Genomic DNA, 14,310 nt, shown 5'->3' with positions numbered 1-14,310 from the left:
GCTCCACTGCCGAAAGCTCCGCCCCATTTATAATTGCGCCTGCGGTCCAGCCCCAATGCAAATGAGGTTAGGGTACTAGAGGATCTGTTCGGCGTGTGGTCGCTCGCGCTTGCGCAGTGGAAGAGGCCCCGGCCCGCCTCCCGCTGGGTGTCGCCGCTGCGCCTCCAGCGATGCCCCGCCTGCTGCGGTGGCTCCAGCCAGGGGGCGGAGTGGAAGTAGCCGTGGGGCGGGTATGGGACTAGCCGGGCTGTGCGTCCTGAGGCGCCCAGCGAGTTTTGTATTCGTTGGTGGGGCCGCGGGTCAGTCTGTGGCAGCGGGAGCGGCAGCCGCAGCGGGAGCGGCAGCAAGACGGCGAGGTGAAGGAGGGTGGGCGTCTGGCGGCGTCCGCAGTTTCAGCAGAGTCGCTGCAGCCATGGCCCCGATCAAGGTGACCGCTGGCCGAGCCGGGCCTGACATCCCCCACTCTCCCGATGCCAACCCCCTTCCCTCTGGTCTGAGGGTGTCACCTTCTTTCCTGCCTGCCGGACCCCTCCCGCCGCCTGCCGCTCTCATCCCCTCAGAAGTCCCGCGTGGCTGCCCACCCTTCTTTCCAATGGTGGGGGCCTCACCTTCTGGGACAGTCCCGAGGCATTATTATTTTTTTAAGACAGAGTCTCATTCTGTCGCCCAGGCTGGAGTGCAGTGTCGCGATCTCGGCTCACTGTAACCTCCGCCTCCCGGGTTCAATCGATTCTCCAGCCTCAGCCTCCTGAGTAGCTGGGACTACGGGCGCGAGCCACCGCGACCGGCTAATTTTTGTATTTTTAGTAAAGACGGGGTTTCACCATGTTGGCCAGGCTGGTATTGAACTCCCGACCTCAGATGATCCGCCCACCTCGGCCTCCCAAAGTGCTGGGATTACAGGCGTGAGCCACAGCGCCCGATCTGATTTTCCCCATCTGTCTTCTGAAACAGCTGTCCCTTAGCGACCTCGCAGGGGCTTCCCCTATCCCACTCCGTGACCTCCCCTCCTCCCATGGCAAATTCCCACCCTCCGCCTACTCTTTCACTCATCTCCTGGAACCGTCCCCAGGGCTTTGGACCTTCCCCCTGCTCCTCCCAAACCCTTGTGAGACCCCCTTCCCTTTCTGCTTCATCCTGCTCCCAACCCCGGGCTCCTCAGAGACTCCGGCACCTCTGACTCTCTTCTTACCCACTCTGGCCCCAGGAAGCCCTCAAGTACTCCAGGGAGACGGATCCTTCCTCCTTCAAGAGATTCCTTCTTTTGTTCTATACATCCTGGGTGTAGGGGCCTGGACACCCTCCCCTAACTTTCCCACCTGCTGCTACCCTCCCTCTTCCTCCTCGTGAGGGTGGGACCCTCAGACCTGGCCAAGATCCTCTCCCTCCGTGTTTTCAGGGACTCCTCCTCACCCCCAAATGCAGCCCTCTACCCCCAACCCCACCCATTTATCCCACTCCTTTCCTGTAACCTAGACAGCGTGTTATGCAACCCTTTTGACACTTGAGGAGGCCTTCCTGCCCTTTCTCTGTTGTCACCAGTGGCCCTTAGGAGGAGCAGGGCCACCTTGAAACCTAGAGGATATGGGGTAACTCGGTGTGGGTGGGCAGGGAGGGCCCCTGGAAACTCTGACAGGGCTGGAGTTTCCTGCTGGGCGTCAGCCCTAGCTCCTGCAGGCGCAGCTGCCAGGCTCTCTGTTCACCTTCCCGCCTCCGGTTTGCCCCGCTCTCTCACCGCCCTTACCCTGGAGTCCTTCCTTCTAGGTGGGAGATGCCATCCCAGCAGTGGAGGTGTTTGAAGGGGAGCCAGGAAACAAGGTGAACCTGGCAGAGTTGTTTAAGGGCAAGAAGGGTGTGCTGTTCGGAGTTCCCGGGGCCTTCACCCCTGGCTGTTCCAAGGTGAGGCCCTTCCCTTCTGAGGACCAGGACCTGGGATGTTCTGTGTTGCTCTGAAGTCCTCCACATAGTCCTGACAGGAAGGCAGAAAGCATTTCAGTGCTGTTGGAAAACAAGTAGAGGCTGCCAGAAGGGAGCAGCACCAGGAATGCTGGAGAAAAGCTTACTGCAATGAAATCCAGCATCCCTGTTGGTCTTGCTAAATGACAGGCACTGTGGAGGGTGCTTGGGACTCAGATAAATAAGACATAGTTCTGCCCATGGGAAGTTCATATTCTGGACCAGAAGACATTAAGTTTCATTCTGAGCTTCCTAATGGCCAGGCAAAAAGGAAATAGAATGGTTTAGACAGCCCTCATTGTTTGATCAAAGCTGTTGAGGCAGAGCAGTGAGGAGGGCCTGGAGATGAAGGGTGGGCTGGGGGGCAGATGCAGTTATCCCTTTGCTGACCCTTTATTTCCCTTCCCCAGACCCACCTGCCAGGGTTTGTGGAGCAGGCCGAGGCTCTGAAGGCCAAGGGAGTCCAGGTGGTGGCATGCCTGTGTGTTAATGATGCCTTTGTGACTGGTGAGTGGGGCCGAGCCCACAAGGCGGAAGGCAAGGTGAGATGCGGGCCTGCAGGGAGTCAGAGCCAGGTAGGAGATTCTTCTTGTGACGTTTCCTTTCTCTGCAGGTTCGGCTCCTGGCTGACCCCACTGGGGCCTTTGGGAAGGTGAGTGTTCTGTGTTCCCCCAGCCTCCACAGGGATTTAGCAGTGTGGGGAGCAGTGGGGGCCCTTGGCTTCCTCAGGGATTTCTGACACTTTTCTTTGTCTCCTCTTAGGAGACAGACTTATTACTAGATGATTCGCTGGTGTCCATCTTTGGGAATCGACGTCTCAAGAGGTAAAAGTGGGAGAGTCCTCTGTGGGGGGAGAGTCCTCTGTGTGGGAAAATCCTCTGTGCGGGGAGAATCCTCTGTTGGGGGAGAGTCCTCCATGGGGGGAGAGTCTTCTGTGGGGGAGAGTCCTCTGTAGGGGAGAATCCTCTGTGGGGGGAGAATCCTCTTTTCGGGGAGAATCCTCTTTTCGGGGAGAGTCCTCTGTGGGGAGAGTCCTCTGTGGGGGGAGAGTCCTCTATTGCAGGGAGTCCTCTGGTGGGGGGAGAGTCCTCTGTGGGGGAGAGTCCTCTGTGGGGGAGAGTCTTCTGTCGGGGGAGAATCCTCTACTGGTAGGAGTTCTCTGGTGGGGGAGAGTCCTCTGTTGGGGGGGAGTCCTCTGGTGGGGGGAAATCTTTCTCTGTGGGGGAGAGTCCTTTGTGGGGAGGAGTCCTCTGTGGGGTTCTCTTGGGCCCCTGGCTCTTCACTGCCTGTCTCCATGCTCTGCCTCCAAGCCCAGGCTGATGCAGCTGGCTGGGCCTGTCTTTCTGGCAGATTCTCCATGGTGGTACAGGATGGCATAGTGAAAGCCCTGAATGTGGAACCAGATGGCACAGGCCTCACCTGCAGCCTGGCACCCAACATCATCTCGCAGCTCTGAGGCCCTGGGCCAGATCACTCCCTCTACCCCTCCCTATCTCACCTGCCCAGCCCCGTGCCAGGGCCCTGCAATTGGAACCTTGGCCAGATTTCTGCAATAAACATTTGTGGCTTGTGCCCATCTCCTTGGTTAGGAATGGCTGTTTTGCTCAGTGCCAGGCATCCTGGCATCGTCACAGACTGGGTGAGAGCGGTCAGAGCGCATATGGGCTGAAAGGGAGACTGTAGGGGGTCTTGGCTTAATTAAGGGGGAGTTGGGGAGGGAGTTTCGAGCGAGGTGTTTTTTTTTTCTTTTTGAGATGGAGTTTCACTGTCGCCCAGGCTGGAGTGCAGTGGCATGATCTTGGCTCACCGTAACCTCTGCCTCCTGGGTTCAAGTGATTATCCTGCCTCAGCCTCCCGAGTAGCTGGGATTACAGGCACCCACCACCACGCCTGGCTAATTTTTTGTATTTTTGGTAGAGATGGGGTTTCACCATGTTGGCCAGGCTGGTCTCAAACTCCCGACAGATGATCCACCCGACTTGGCCTCACAAAGTGCTGGGATTACAAGTGTGGGCCACTGTGCCCGGCCTCGAGGGAGGTGTTAGTGAGCACTGAGAAGGAGCCAGCAAACTGAAGAGTGAGGGGGAAGCGGTCCCCTCAGAGGCAGCACAGAGGGCAAGGCCCAGCCAATGCCACGTAGTACACAGCGTGGCCTTCGTGCCTGCTCTCTGGGTGCTGACTGATGCCATTTAGGCTGGAAACCCCAGGGCGGGAACCTTGGCTCCCAGCACTCCTGCTGGGCCCAGCCCCACCGTCCTTTGAGACTTGAACCCCTCCCGGGCGCACCCTCATCCCAGGAAGAGCTCAGGTCACCTTAGGAGTATCTGACAGACGGGGAGAGGGGCTCCAGTGCAGCACTTGCTCAGTCCAGGAGGGCTCCTTGGGAGAAGAGTCTAGGTGAGCTGGTGAGGCCTGACCAGTGGTGGCTCGGTGGGAGGGGCCTCGAGCCAGGGACACCAGCAGGGTTTGGGGCTGGGGGCCATTGCCATGGCAGGCCCTGCTCCTGGGCGTCTGCCTCTTGGCGCTGGGAAGCCATGTGTGGCGGCAGGCAGTGATTGTGAGGCCCCGCTGCGTGGAGTGTAGAGGCCTGCGTGCCGCTCTCGATGCTGCCTGCCTGCTCCAGGTGTGGTAACAGCCCTCACAACAATCCAGTGAGGTGTGGGCTGCCGCCGCCTCTCAGCCACCTACACGGAGTCGGGATTCCATCACCGCGTGGAGCTGCAGTGTCAGGAACCACATCAATGCCTGGTTCCCGGGGCACTTCCTGCCTAGTGGTCCCCAGGGCTTTTGAGAGGTCGGGAAGAAGGTCAAAGAGGGGCCACCTAGAGCAAATGACCCTTGAGGCAGTGGGAGTGGTGCAGGAGGCGAGGGAGCCCCATAGCCTTAGGAGTGGAAGTGGGATGGGACAGTCCTATGCAGCCCAGCACAGTGCAAGGTGGGTGTCGGGGGTAGGGGGAATGTCAGGGACGAGAGGATGCCTGGTGGTCATCGGGGCCTCTGGAGCTGGTAAGCAGCTTGCCTTGCACCCTACAGGCACCTTGGTCATGGGCTACCGTGTGCAGTCCCTGAGCTGGGAGGCTGAGAGAGGTACCAGATGGGCAGCAGAGAGCAGGACCCATGATGAGAGCAATGCCCAGGAGGTGGGGGTGGGGCATGTTGGGAGGGAGGGTGCATCCAGGGGGCCACTTGCTGAAGGTGGAGGGGCTGGGTGCTTATAGCCGTGTCCGTGAGAACAGACACGCAGTAGGAGGGGAGCCAGTCTCCCCGCCCAGGGTCGCAGTGCTCAGCCTTCCCGAGTTGTGCTGCCCACTGACCTGCAACACACTCCCACAACCTGCCACCACTTCAGGGGTCTTGGACGGGGCCAGGGCAGGAGGCTGACTGCACCCCCAGCTGCCCCGGTAACCTGACTGCCTCTCCTCTCCCACCATAGTCGGGGGCACAGCATTGTCCTCATGGACACACATGGTGCAAAGCACCTTTTTTTCCCGGATACTACCTCTTAATCGTCTCATCGTACAAATGAGAAAACGGACATGGAGCTTCCTACAGGGCACCTGTGAGCTTCAGCGTCTCATCAGCAAATGGGAGGCAGTGGTGGCTGACAGCCGACCCCACGGGCTGTGTGCCCCGTTGCTCTTTCCTGCAGCCTTATGCTGCTGGGACAGCTCCCTGCTATCGGGGAAGCCCAGATGTCTCTGTCACTCAGCTGCCTCTGTTTCCTCTGCTCCTGGGCTCTTATCTGGGCTGGCTGAGACCAAGCAAGGCCTCTAGAGGAAGTGTCCCCTCCAGGGTCCACTGCTGCTGGCTGGGCCTCTAGGAAGGGTCGAAGGAGCTTCCGGGGCTGGGGTGGCTCTCCAGGACAGTCTGGTGTGGTGGCGGCGGGGCTGTGGCCTCAGTGGCACTGACTGCTGAGCATGTGGGTGAGCTTGGGGGGAACGTCCTTTGGTGGGGAAGGAGGGACTGGCCCTGGGAACTGCTCCAGGTCCTGGGGGGCCGAAGATGAAACAGCACCTGGCAAGAGAGCCTTTCACAGCTGTCTCCAGGGTGGACAGGTGGGGCTTCAGGCCTGGAGATAAGGGCAGACCAGGCCGTGGTATCCTGGATCAGAGAGCCCTGGACGCCTGGGCTGCACCTGGCAGAGTTGTACGTGTGGCCTTCCTGGGCTGCCGGTGGCCGAAGGACCAACGTTAAAAAATATGACAAAATATCTTAGGCCGGGTGCGGTGGCTCACGCCTGTAATCCCAGGACTTTGGGAGGCCGAGGTGGGCAGATCACTTGAGGTCAGGAGCCTGAGACCAGCCTGGCCAACATGGTGAAACCCCATCTCTACCAAAAATACAAAAATTAGCGGGGCATGGTGGTATATGTCTGTAATCCCAGCTACCCGGGAAGCTGAGGCAGGAGAATTGCTTGAACCTGGCAAGTAGAGATTGCAGTGAGCTGAAATCTGGCCACTGCACTCCAGCCTCAGCAACAGAGCAAGACACTGTCTCAAACAAACAAATAAAAAAAGGCTGGGTGAGGTGGCTCACACCTGTAATCCCAGCACTTTGGGAGGCCGAGGCGGGTGGATCACTGGGATCAAGAGTTCGAGACCAGCCTGCCTGGCCAACATGGTGAAACACCTTCTGTATAAAAATACAAAAAAATTTAGCCAGGCATGATGGCGGATGTCTGTTATCCTAGCTACTCGGGAGGCTGAGGTGGGAGAATCGCTTGAACCCAGGAGGCAGAGGTTGCAGTGAGCCAAGATTGCGCCACTGCACTCCAGCCTAGGCGACAGAGTGAGACTCCCTCTCAAAAAAAAAAAAAACGGAAAATAACCTGAAACATCCACCCTACACATGCCCAGTAAGACTCACTGGCCTGTCCCGGCATGCCCAGGGCCGTAGCAACTCACACCCAGAAGGCCAAGGGTGTTACTTAGCATCAGTGGTTCTGGGCTTCCTGGGTCTAGGGGCCCTTTGAAACGCAGCTGAACAGACCCCCACATGAGCATTAAGGGTGTCGCCCTGCAAGGAAGAAGCGTAGGCAAAATTAATATCAGCAGAGACTTTATTTGGGCCAAGCTTGAGGACTGCATCCCAGGAGCACAGATTCCAGTTGCCCTGAATATACACTCCGATTAGCGCAGTTGAAGTGGGTTTGAAAAGGATGAGAGCTCCTGAGTTGTTTACCAAGAATTTACATTAAAATAACAAACTGGCTGGCTGCAGTGGCTCAGGCCTATCAGTTACTCTGGCAGCTGAGGTGAAAGCGTTGCTTCAGGCCAGTTCAAGACCAGCTTGGGCAACATAGCAAGATACTATCCCTAGGGCCGGGCGCGGTGGCTCACGCCTGTAATCCCAGCACTTTGGGAGGCTGAGGCGGGTGGATCACGAGGTCAAGAGATCGAGACCATCCCGGTCAACATGGTGAAACCCCGTCTCTACTAAAAATACAAAAAATTAGCTGGGCATGGTGGCGCGTGCCTGTAATCCCAGCTACTCAGGAGGCTGAGGCAGGAGAATTGCCTGAACCCAGGAGGCGGAGGTTGCGGTGAGCCGAGATCGCGCCATTGCACTCCAGCCTGGGTAACAAGAGCGAAACTCCGTCTCAAAAAAAAAAAACAAAACGAAAAAAAAAACCCACAAGCTGTTGATTGACTCTACATTGTCCTTCGTATCACAAATCCTAGGAATGTGAAAATAATGAGTGGACAACTAACCAGGAGACTTTGACCAGTTGCCCCAGGCCTGGGCGTGACTGAAGTCCGTACCTGTGTCTCTCTGGGCCTGCATACCTTGCATAGCTCCGACGTTCTGAGCTTTTTTTCTCTTTCTTTCTTTCTTTCTTTTTTATTTGAGATGGAGTTTCACTCTTGTTTCCCAGGCTGGAGTGCAGTGGTGTGATCGCGGCTCACGGCAGACTCTACCTCCCAGGTTCAAGTGAATCTCCTGCCCCAGCTTTCCGAGTAGCTGGGATTACAGGCGCCTGCCACCACACCTGGGTAATTTTTTTTGTATTTTAAGTACAGACAGGGTTTCACAATGTTGGCCAGGCTGGTCTCGGACTCCTGACCTCAGGTATCTGCCTGCCTTGGCTTCCCAATGTTTTGGGATTACAGGCATGAGCCACCATGCCTGGCCCTTTTTTTTTTTTTTTTTTTTCAAGACAGGGTCATTCAGTCACCCAGGCTGGAGTACAGAAGTACCATCACAGCTTACTGCAGCCTCGACCTCCCAGGCTCAAGAGATCCTCCTACCTCAGCCTCCTTAATAGCTGGGACTACAGGCATACATCACCACAACTGGCTAATTTTTTTGTATTTTTTGTAGAGCCAGGTTTGCTGTGTTGCCCAGGCTGGTCTTGAACTTCTGGGCTCAAGTGATCCTTGGCCTCCCAAATTGCTGGAATTATAGGCATGAGCCAGGTGTCCTGCCTCGTTTTCTTTTTCTCAAGGGTTTCAAGGAACCCTTGGAGTCCTTCCAAGGGTCCTAAATGACCCCCTGCTCCCACCTAGGAGGCATCATAGTCTGTGGGTTCACCAGGCTTTGGGCTCAGACCTCCAGAGCCTCCAGAGTGCGAGTCCCAGCCTGCTCCCGAGAAGCTGGGTGACCTTGGCAGGCCGTTTCATTTCTCTTGACCCTACTTCCTTCATCTTTAAAGCAGGAAGAATCCAATCCACCTCACGGGTTGTCTTGCGAATCGAATGAGACAATTGATGTAAAGCATTTGGCAAGGTGCCCGGAACACTCAAGAAGTAAGTGAGGCCCGGGGCCGGGCGCTGAGCGTCATGCCTGTTCACCCAGCACTTAGGGAGGCTGAGGGGGGAGTTAGAGACCAGCCTGGCACCATAGTGAGACCCCGTTTGTACAAAAAATAAAAGAATTAGGTGGGTGTGGTGGCTCGTGCCTGTTCTAGCTATTCCAGAGGCTGAAGTGGGAAAATCACTAGAGCCCAGGGGGCCAAGACTGCAGTGAGCTATGATTATGCCACTGCACTCCAGCCTGGGCAATAAAGCGAGACCCTGCTACAAAAAAAAAAAAAAAAAAAAAAAAATGCTCAATAAAAGGTTATTTGAAAGATAAAAATCAGGCCAGGCACAGTGGCTCATGCCTGTAATCCCAGCACTTTGAGAGGCTGAGATGGGAGGATCACCTGAGTTCAGGAGTGGCCAACATGGTGAAACCCCGTTTCTACTAAAAATACAAAAATTAGCTGGGTGTGGTGATGCATGTCTGTAATCCCAGCTACTCGGGAGGCTGAGGCAGGAGAATCACCTGAACCTGGGAGGCGGATGTTGCAGTGAGCCAAGATTGTGCCATTGCACTCCAGCCTGGGTGACAGAGTGAGACCCTCTCTCAAAAAAAAAAAAAAAAAAAAAAAAAGGAGGATAAAAACCTCTATCCTCTGCCATGCAGTAGGGAAGTAGCTGAGAGTTAAGGGTCAAATTCCAGTCCTGTCGTTAATGCTTCCTGTGACTGTGCCTCTCTGACCTCAGTTTTCTCATCAGTAGCATGGGGATAATGACCCTGCTTATTACCTCTTGTGTGCAGACCCCAAAGGTTCTCCACACATCGTCCAGTGCCTGCAGCCTCACAGGTTAAGGAGCTGGGAAGACATCATCAGGGGGAGTTTTCTTTTATTTTTTCTTTTTTTTTGAGAAGGAGTCTCATCTTGCTCTGTCACCCAGGCTGGAGTGCAATGGTGCAATCTTGGCTCACCACAACCTCTGCCTTCCGGGTTCAAGCGATTCTCCTGCCTCAGCCTCCCGAATAGCTGGGACTACAGGTGCATGCCACCATGCCTGGATAATTTTTGTATTTTTTAGTAGAGATGGGGTTTTGCTATGTTGGCCAGGCTGGTCTTCAACTCCTGACCTCATGATCTGCCCGCCTCAGCCTCCCAAAGTGCTGGGATTACAGGCATGAACCACCACTCCCGGCCTATCAGGGAGTTTTCAGTGGGCCCTAAGGGAGTCAAATCTGGGCTTCTGAGACAAAGAAAGAGTTGGAGGGTCCTGGTGTTCCTGGCCTAGACCAGGCTTGGGCTACAGCCGTGAAGGTGCTGTGATCAGGGGAAATGGAGGCTACTGGCCCCAGTGGGACACACTCTACTGGGCGTGGTTGGGGTTTGGTGACACAGGCATTGAGGAGTGACAGCAGAGAGTGAAATGTATGCATGGATATAACTTCTGGAGAAGTTCGGGTAGCATCTACGTGAAGGTGGATTCTTGGTGTTAATAAGCGTGCATATTGGCCTGCCACGTGATTATATCGTATCATCAACTCTCACTCCTGGAGTTGGGAATCTTGTCTTTTAATTTTTTTATTTTTCAAAGATGGGGTTTCACCATGATGGTCAGGCTGGTCTTGAACTCCTGACCTCAGGTGATCCACCCACCTCGGCCTCTCAAAGTGCTAGGATTATAGGCGTGAGCCACCGTGCCCGGACAAGGGAATCTTGTCTTTTTACTTAACATGGGTAAGGAGCCCTGGTCAGCGTGGGGAACACAGATAATACTCAACACGTTTTGGGAAGAAGTAAAGAAGTGAAGGCCGGGTGCAGTAGTTCACACCTGTAATCCCAGTACTTTGGGAGGCTGAGGTGGGTGGATCACCTGAGGTTCAGGAGTTTGAGACCAGCCAGGCCAACATGGTAAAATCCCATCTCTACCAAAAATACAAAAATTAGCCAGACATGGTGGCAGGCGCCTGTAATCCCAGCTACCCGGGAGCCTGAGGCAGGAGAATCGCTTGAACCCGGGAGGCAGAGGTTGCAGTGAGCCAAGATCTCTCCATTGCATTCCAGCTTGGGCGACAGAGAGAGATTCCATCTCAAGGGGAAAAAAAAAGTGAAGGCAGGGAAAGACAGAGGAAGCTACCCTTTCCCTAGCTTCCTGGACACTGATTTCCATTGTTTGAGCATAAACGTGACCATAGCAGGCCTGAATTAGACCTAGATTTGCTTGGGAGTGACATAAATCCCTAAATACCAGTGACTTGAAACAAAGGCTTAGGGCCAGGTGTGGTGGCTCATGCCTGTAATCCTAGCACTTTGGGAGGCGGAGGCTGGTTGATCACTTAGGTCAGGAACAATGTTCAGATAACCAAAAATTATCTGAACATAGTGGTTCATGCTTGCAGTCCCAGTTACTAGGGAGGCTGAGGCAGGAAGATCACTTGAACCCAGGAGGTGGAGGCTGGTAGGGAGCCATGATAATGCCACTGTATTCCAGCCTGGGTGACAAAGCCTGTCTCAAAAAAGAAAATCCACCTTTGTGTTAGTGGTGATGGTTGCACAACTTGGTGAATATATTAAAAACCTCTGACTTGTTTACTTTAATTAAAAAAAAAATAGAGACAAGTTCTCATTATATTGCCCAGGCTGGTCTCAAATTAGACTCAAGTAAACTTTCCGCCTCGGCCTCACATAGTGCTGGGATTACAGGCATGAGTCCCCACACCCAGCCTTTGTACACTTTTATGGGCTGAATTTTATGATATGTGAATTGTATGTCAATTTGGCAAATCTATCTTTGATGAAGCCGAACAGTGTGGCCCAGTTCCCACAGGGACTAATTCAGGAAAGGGACAGGGAACCAGGAGAGAGGGCTGTTGTCCTCAGCTCTGGGACTGACTCGGGGCCTCAGCTGTGGGTCTGACTGAGGTCGGAGTGATTTGGGCAGGGGCATCCCAGCGGGGAACATGGTCTGGTTGATGCTGAAGAGGGAGGAGCCTGGAGGACCCACAGCTGGGAATCAGGGTGACTCTGGCGTTGCAGGGAATGGGGACAGAGGCTTGGAGAGAAGTCACTGGGGAGATGAGGGGACCACACAGGGATCTGGGCCAGCTTCATATGAACCAAACCCCTCCCAAGGCTGATGGGAAGGGCAGGGTAGTGAGTGGCTCCTGGGAGGCATGGAGCCCTCGAAGTCCCTCTGCTTAGAGGTGACCCTTGAGTGGCCCACACTGCTTGCTGTCTGTCCAATGTCCTTTCTCTCTCTCTCTGACTAACAAAACTCATAATTTTTATTTAGACACATGGCAGCCTGGAAATGAAGTTGATACTTCTCAGCTTCCCTTGCAGCTAGTATGACCATGTGACTAAGTCCTGTCCATGAGATGTAAGTGGAAGGGATACATGGCAGCTTCCAGAAAAGTCTTCTTGACAGACAGCTGGCATGTGCTTTTTTTTTTTTTTTTGAAATGGAGTTTCACTCATTGCCCAGGCTGGAGTGCAATGGCACCGTCTCTGCTCACTGCAGCCTCCACCTCCTGTGTTCAAGTGATTCTTCTGCCTCCGCTTACTGAATAGCTGGAATTACAGGCGCCCGCCACCATGCCTGGCTAATTTTTGTATTTTTAGTAGAGACAGGATTTCACCATGTTGGCCAGGCTGGTCTTGAACTCTTGACCTCAGATGATCCGCTCGCCTCAGCCTCCCAAAGTGCTGGGATTACAGGCGTGAGCCACTGTGTCTGGCAGGCATGGACCTTTATGTCCTGTTCCTCATTTTCTCCTTCTTGCTGGCTGGATGATGAATGTGACAGCTGGAACTCAAGCAGCCACAGTGGTAAGTAAAGACATGTGTTTAAAATGGCAGAGCAGCAAGACAGAAGGAATAATCACGCAGTGGCCTACTGGCTCAGTGTCTCTCGTGCATACCTGTGAGCTCAGCCTTTGTTTTGTTTTTCTGTTTGTTTTTTTGAGAGACAACGTCTCTCAGTGTTGCCTGGGCTGGTCTCAAACTCTTCAGCTCAAGTTATCCTCCTGTCTTGGCCTCCCAAAGTGCTGGGATTACAGGCATGAGACACTATGCCTGGCCCTAAGACAGATCTTTAACCTCAGTGACTTCTCACCAAAAGAAGCTGATTCTCTCCTCTGAGCATTGCAATCCTCCTGTCGTTATGAGTGGCCTGACCAGGTGTTCAGGGTCCACTTGCCCGCCTGTGTCCTCACCGGCACATAGGGATCTCCCTTCAGTGGCTGTTTGCTGAGAGTCATCTCTGCAGCAGACACTGTGCCAGCCTCTGGGGACTGAGCGGTGAATACGCTGTGCATAGGCCCTGCAGGCACCAGGAAGGGTGTTCTAGGGGTGGGAACAGCCACTGCTAAGGTCTACAGGCCAGGAAGATGAAGGAGGTCTGGCTGAGCAGTGGTGATGGAGGGCAGAGGTGGGATATGGCCCGGCAGCTGCGCTCGCTCGAGTTCTCTGGGTGGAGAGTGAGTGTTTCCACCATTCGGCTAGGGGCAGCTTCCAGCTTTGGAGACATTTCTATTTTTGTTTCTTCTTGGGCTCTTTCTTTGGGGCTTATTCCAAAAAGCCAGGTCAGAGGGATCTGGCAGTTTTCTTGGTCTCAGGAAATTCTGAGACCAAGCTGACTTGTACACTTTTAGAGACTGAATTTTATGACATATGAATTGTACGCCAGTTTGGCAAATCTATCTTTGATGAAGCTGACCAGTGTGGCCCAGTTCCCACATGGAGAATTCAGGGCAGGGACAGGGAGCCAGGTGCGAGGGCCGTTGCCTCGGAGCCACCTGTGACCTGGGCTGTGTTCTCCGCTGTGGTTGCCAACTTGAGTTGAGTTTTACCTTTTGGATTTATTTTTGCCAGTTTAATGGCACCGCGGAGCTGTCTTTAATGTGTGTGTCTTCAATTATGAGGGCAACTGGCAGCCATGGGGCTTGGCCCAGGGTTTCCACCTTGTTTGCTAATTGGGTGCTGGGCTCCAGCCTTGCCGTCCCACCCGACAGCAACAAGAAGTGGAGTGCAGCCGGGCGCGGTGGCTCACGCCTGTTATCCCAGCACTTTGTGGGGCCAATGCGGGTGGATCACCTGAGGTTGGGAGTTCGAGACCAGACTGACCAACATGGAGAAACCCCGTCTCCACTAAAAATACAAAATTAGCTGGGTGTCGTTATGCATGCCTGTAATCCCAGCTACTTGGGAGCCTGAGGCAGGAGAATTGCTTGAACCCGGGAGGCAGAGGTTGCAGTGAGCCGAGATCACGCCACTGCACTCCAGCCTGGGTGACAGAGCAACACTCTGTCTCAAAAAAAAAAAAACAAAAACAAAAACGGAGTGGAATGCAGGGGTGAAAGGGGTTGTGGGTAGAGGGAGGCTGGGAGATTGTGAGCTCTCAGAGCCAGAGGGGGATGAGATTTCAGCCTCAGCTGCCCTACTTGCCCCATTCTCTTCTGAGCCTCACTTTCCTGGCCTCTGAAATAGGAATTCATTTATTCAAAAACACACACACACAAAATCTGCCTTCAGTATCTTGGCTCCACCACTTCCTGGCTGTGTGGTCTTAAGCAAGTGACTTAACTGCTCTGGGCATCAGTTTTTTCATTGTAAAATGGGGA

The 14,310-nt window shown here is 54.3% G+C and overlaps 1 protein-coding gene across 1 annotated transcript; it reads left to right on the top strand.

The window, feature by feature from the left end:
* The first annotated feature begins 137 nt into the window (after positions 1-137).
* PRDX5 (peroxiredoxin 5) lies at positions 138-3,532 on the top strand. The gene is made up of 6 exons (XM_012463083.3): positions 138-427; positions 1,765-1,899; positions 2,367-2,498; positions 2,570-2,608; positions 2,719-2,780; positions 3,307-3,532. The coding sequence occupies exons 1-6, from the start codon at positions 233-235 to the stop codon at positions 3,410-3,412; spliced, it is 669 nt and encodes a 222-aa protein (XP_012318506.1). The 5' UTR covers positions 138-232; the 3' UTR covers positions 3,413-3,532.
* The last annotated feature ends 10,778 nt before the right edge of the window (positions 3,533-14,310 follow it).

The sequence above is a fragment of the Aotus nancymaae genome, unplaced genomic scaffold (assembly GCF_030222135.1).
Source record: "Aotus nancymaae isolate 86718 unplaced genomic scaffold, 86718_ANA_hifiasm-v0.15.2.pri h1tg000059l, whole genome shotgun sequence".
NCBI classification, from domain to species: domain Eukaryota; kingdom Metazoa; phylum Chordata; class Mammalia; order Primates; family Aotidae; genus Aotus; species Aotus nancymaae.
The sequence above is the reverse complement of the archived record's forward strand: the minus strand, read 5'-3'. Positions and strand labels throughout refer to the sequence as shown.

What these genes read in the sequence shown, in the direction of transcription:
- PRDX5 (XM_012463083.3), top strand. Translation starts at nt 233, where the DNA reads ATGGGACTAGCCGGGCTGTGCGTCCTGAGGCGCCCAGCGAGTTTTGTA. An exon ending in TCACCCCTGGCTGTTCCAAG is followed by an intron (nt 1,900 to 2,366) that starts GTGAGGCCCTTC and finishes TCCCTTCCCCAG; the next exon opens with ACCCACCTGCCAGGGTTTGT. An exon ending in CCCACAAGGCGGAAGGCAAG is followed by an intron (nt 2,499 to 2,569) that starts GTGAGATGCGGG and finishes CTTTCTCTGCAG; the next exon opens with GTTCGGCTCCTGGCTGACCC.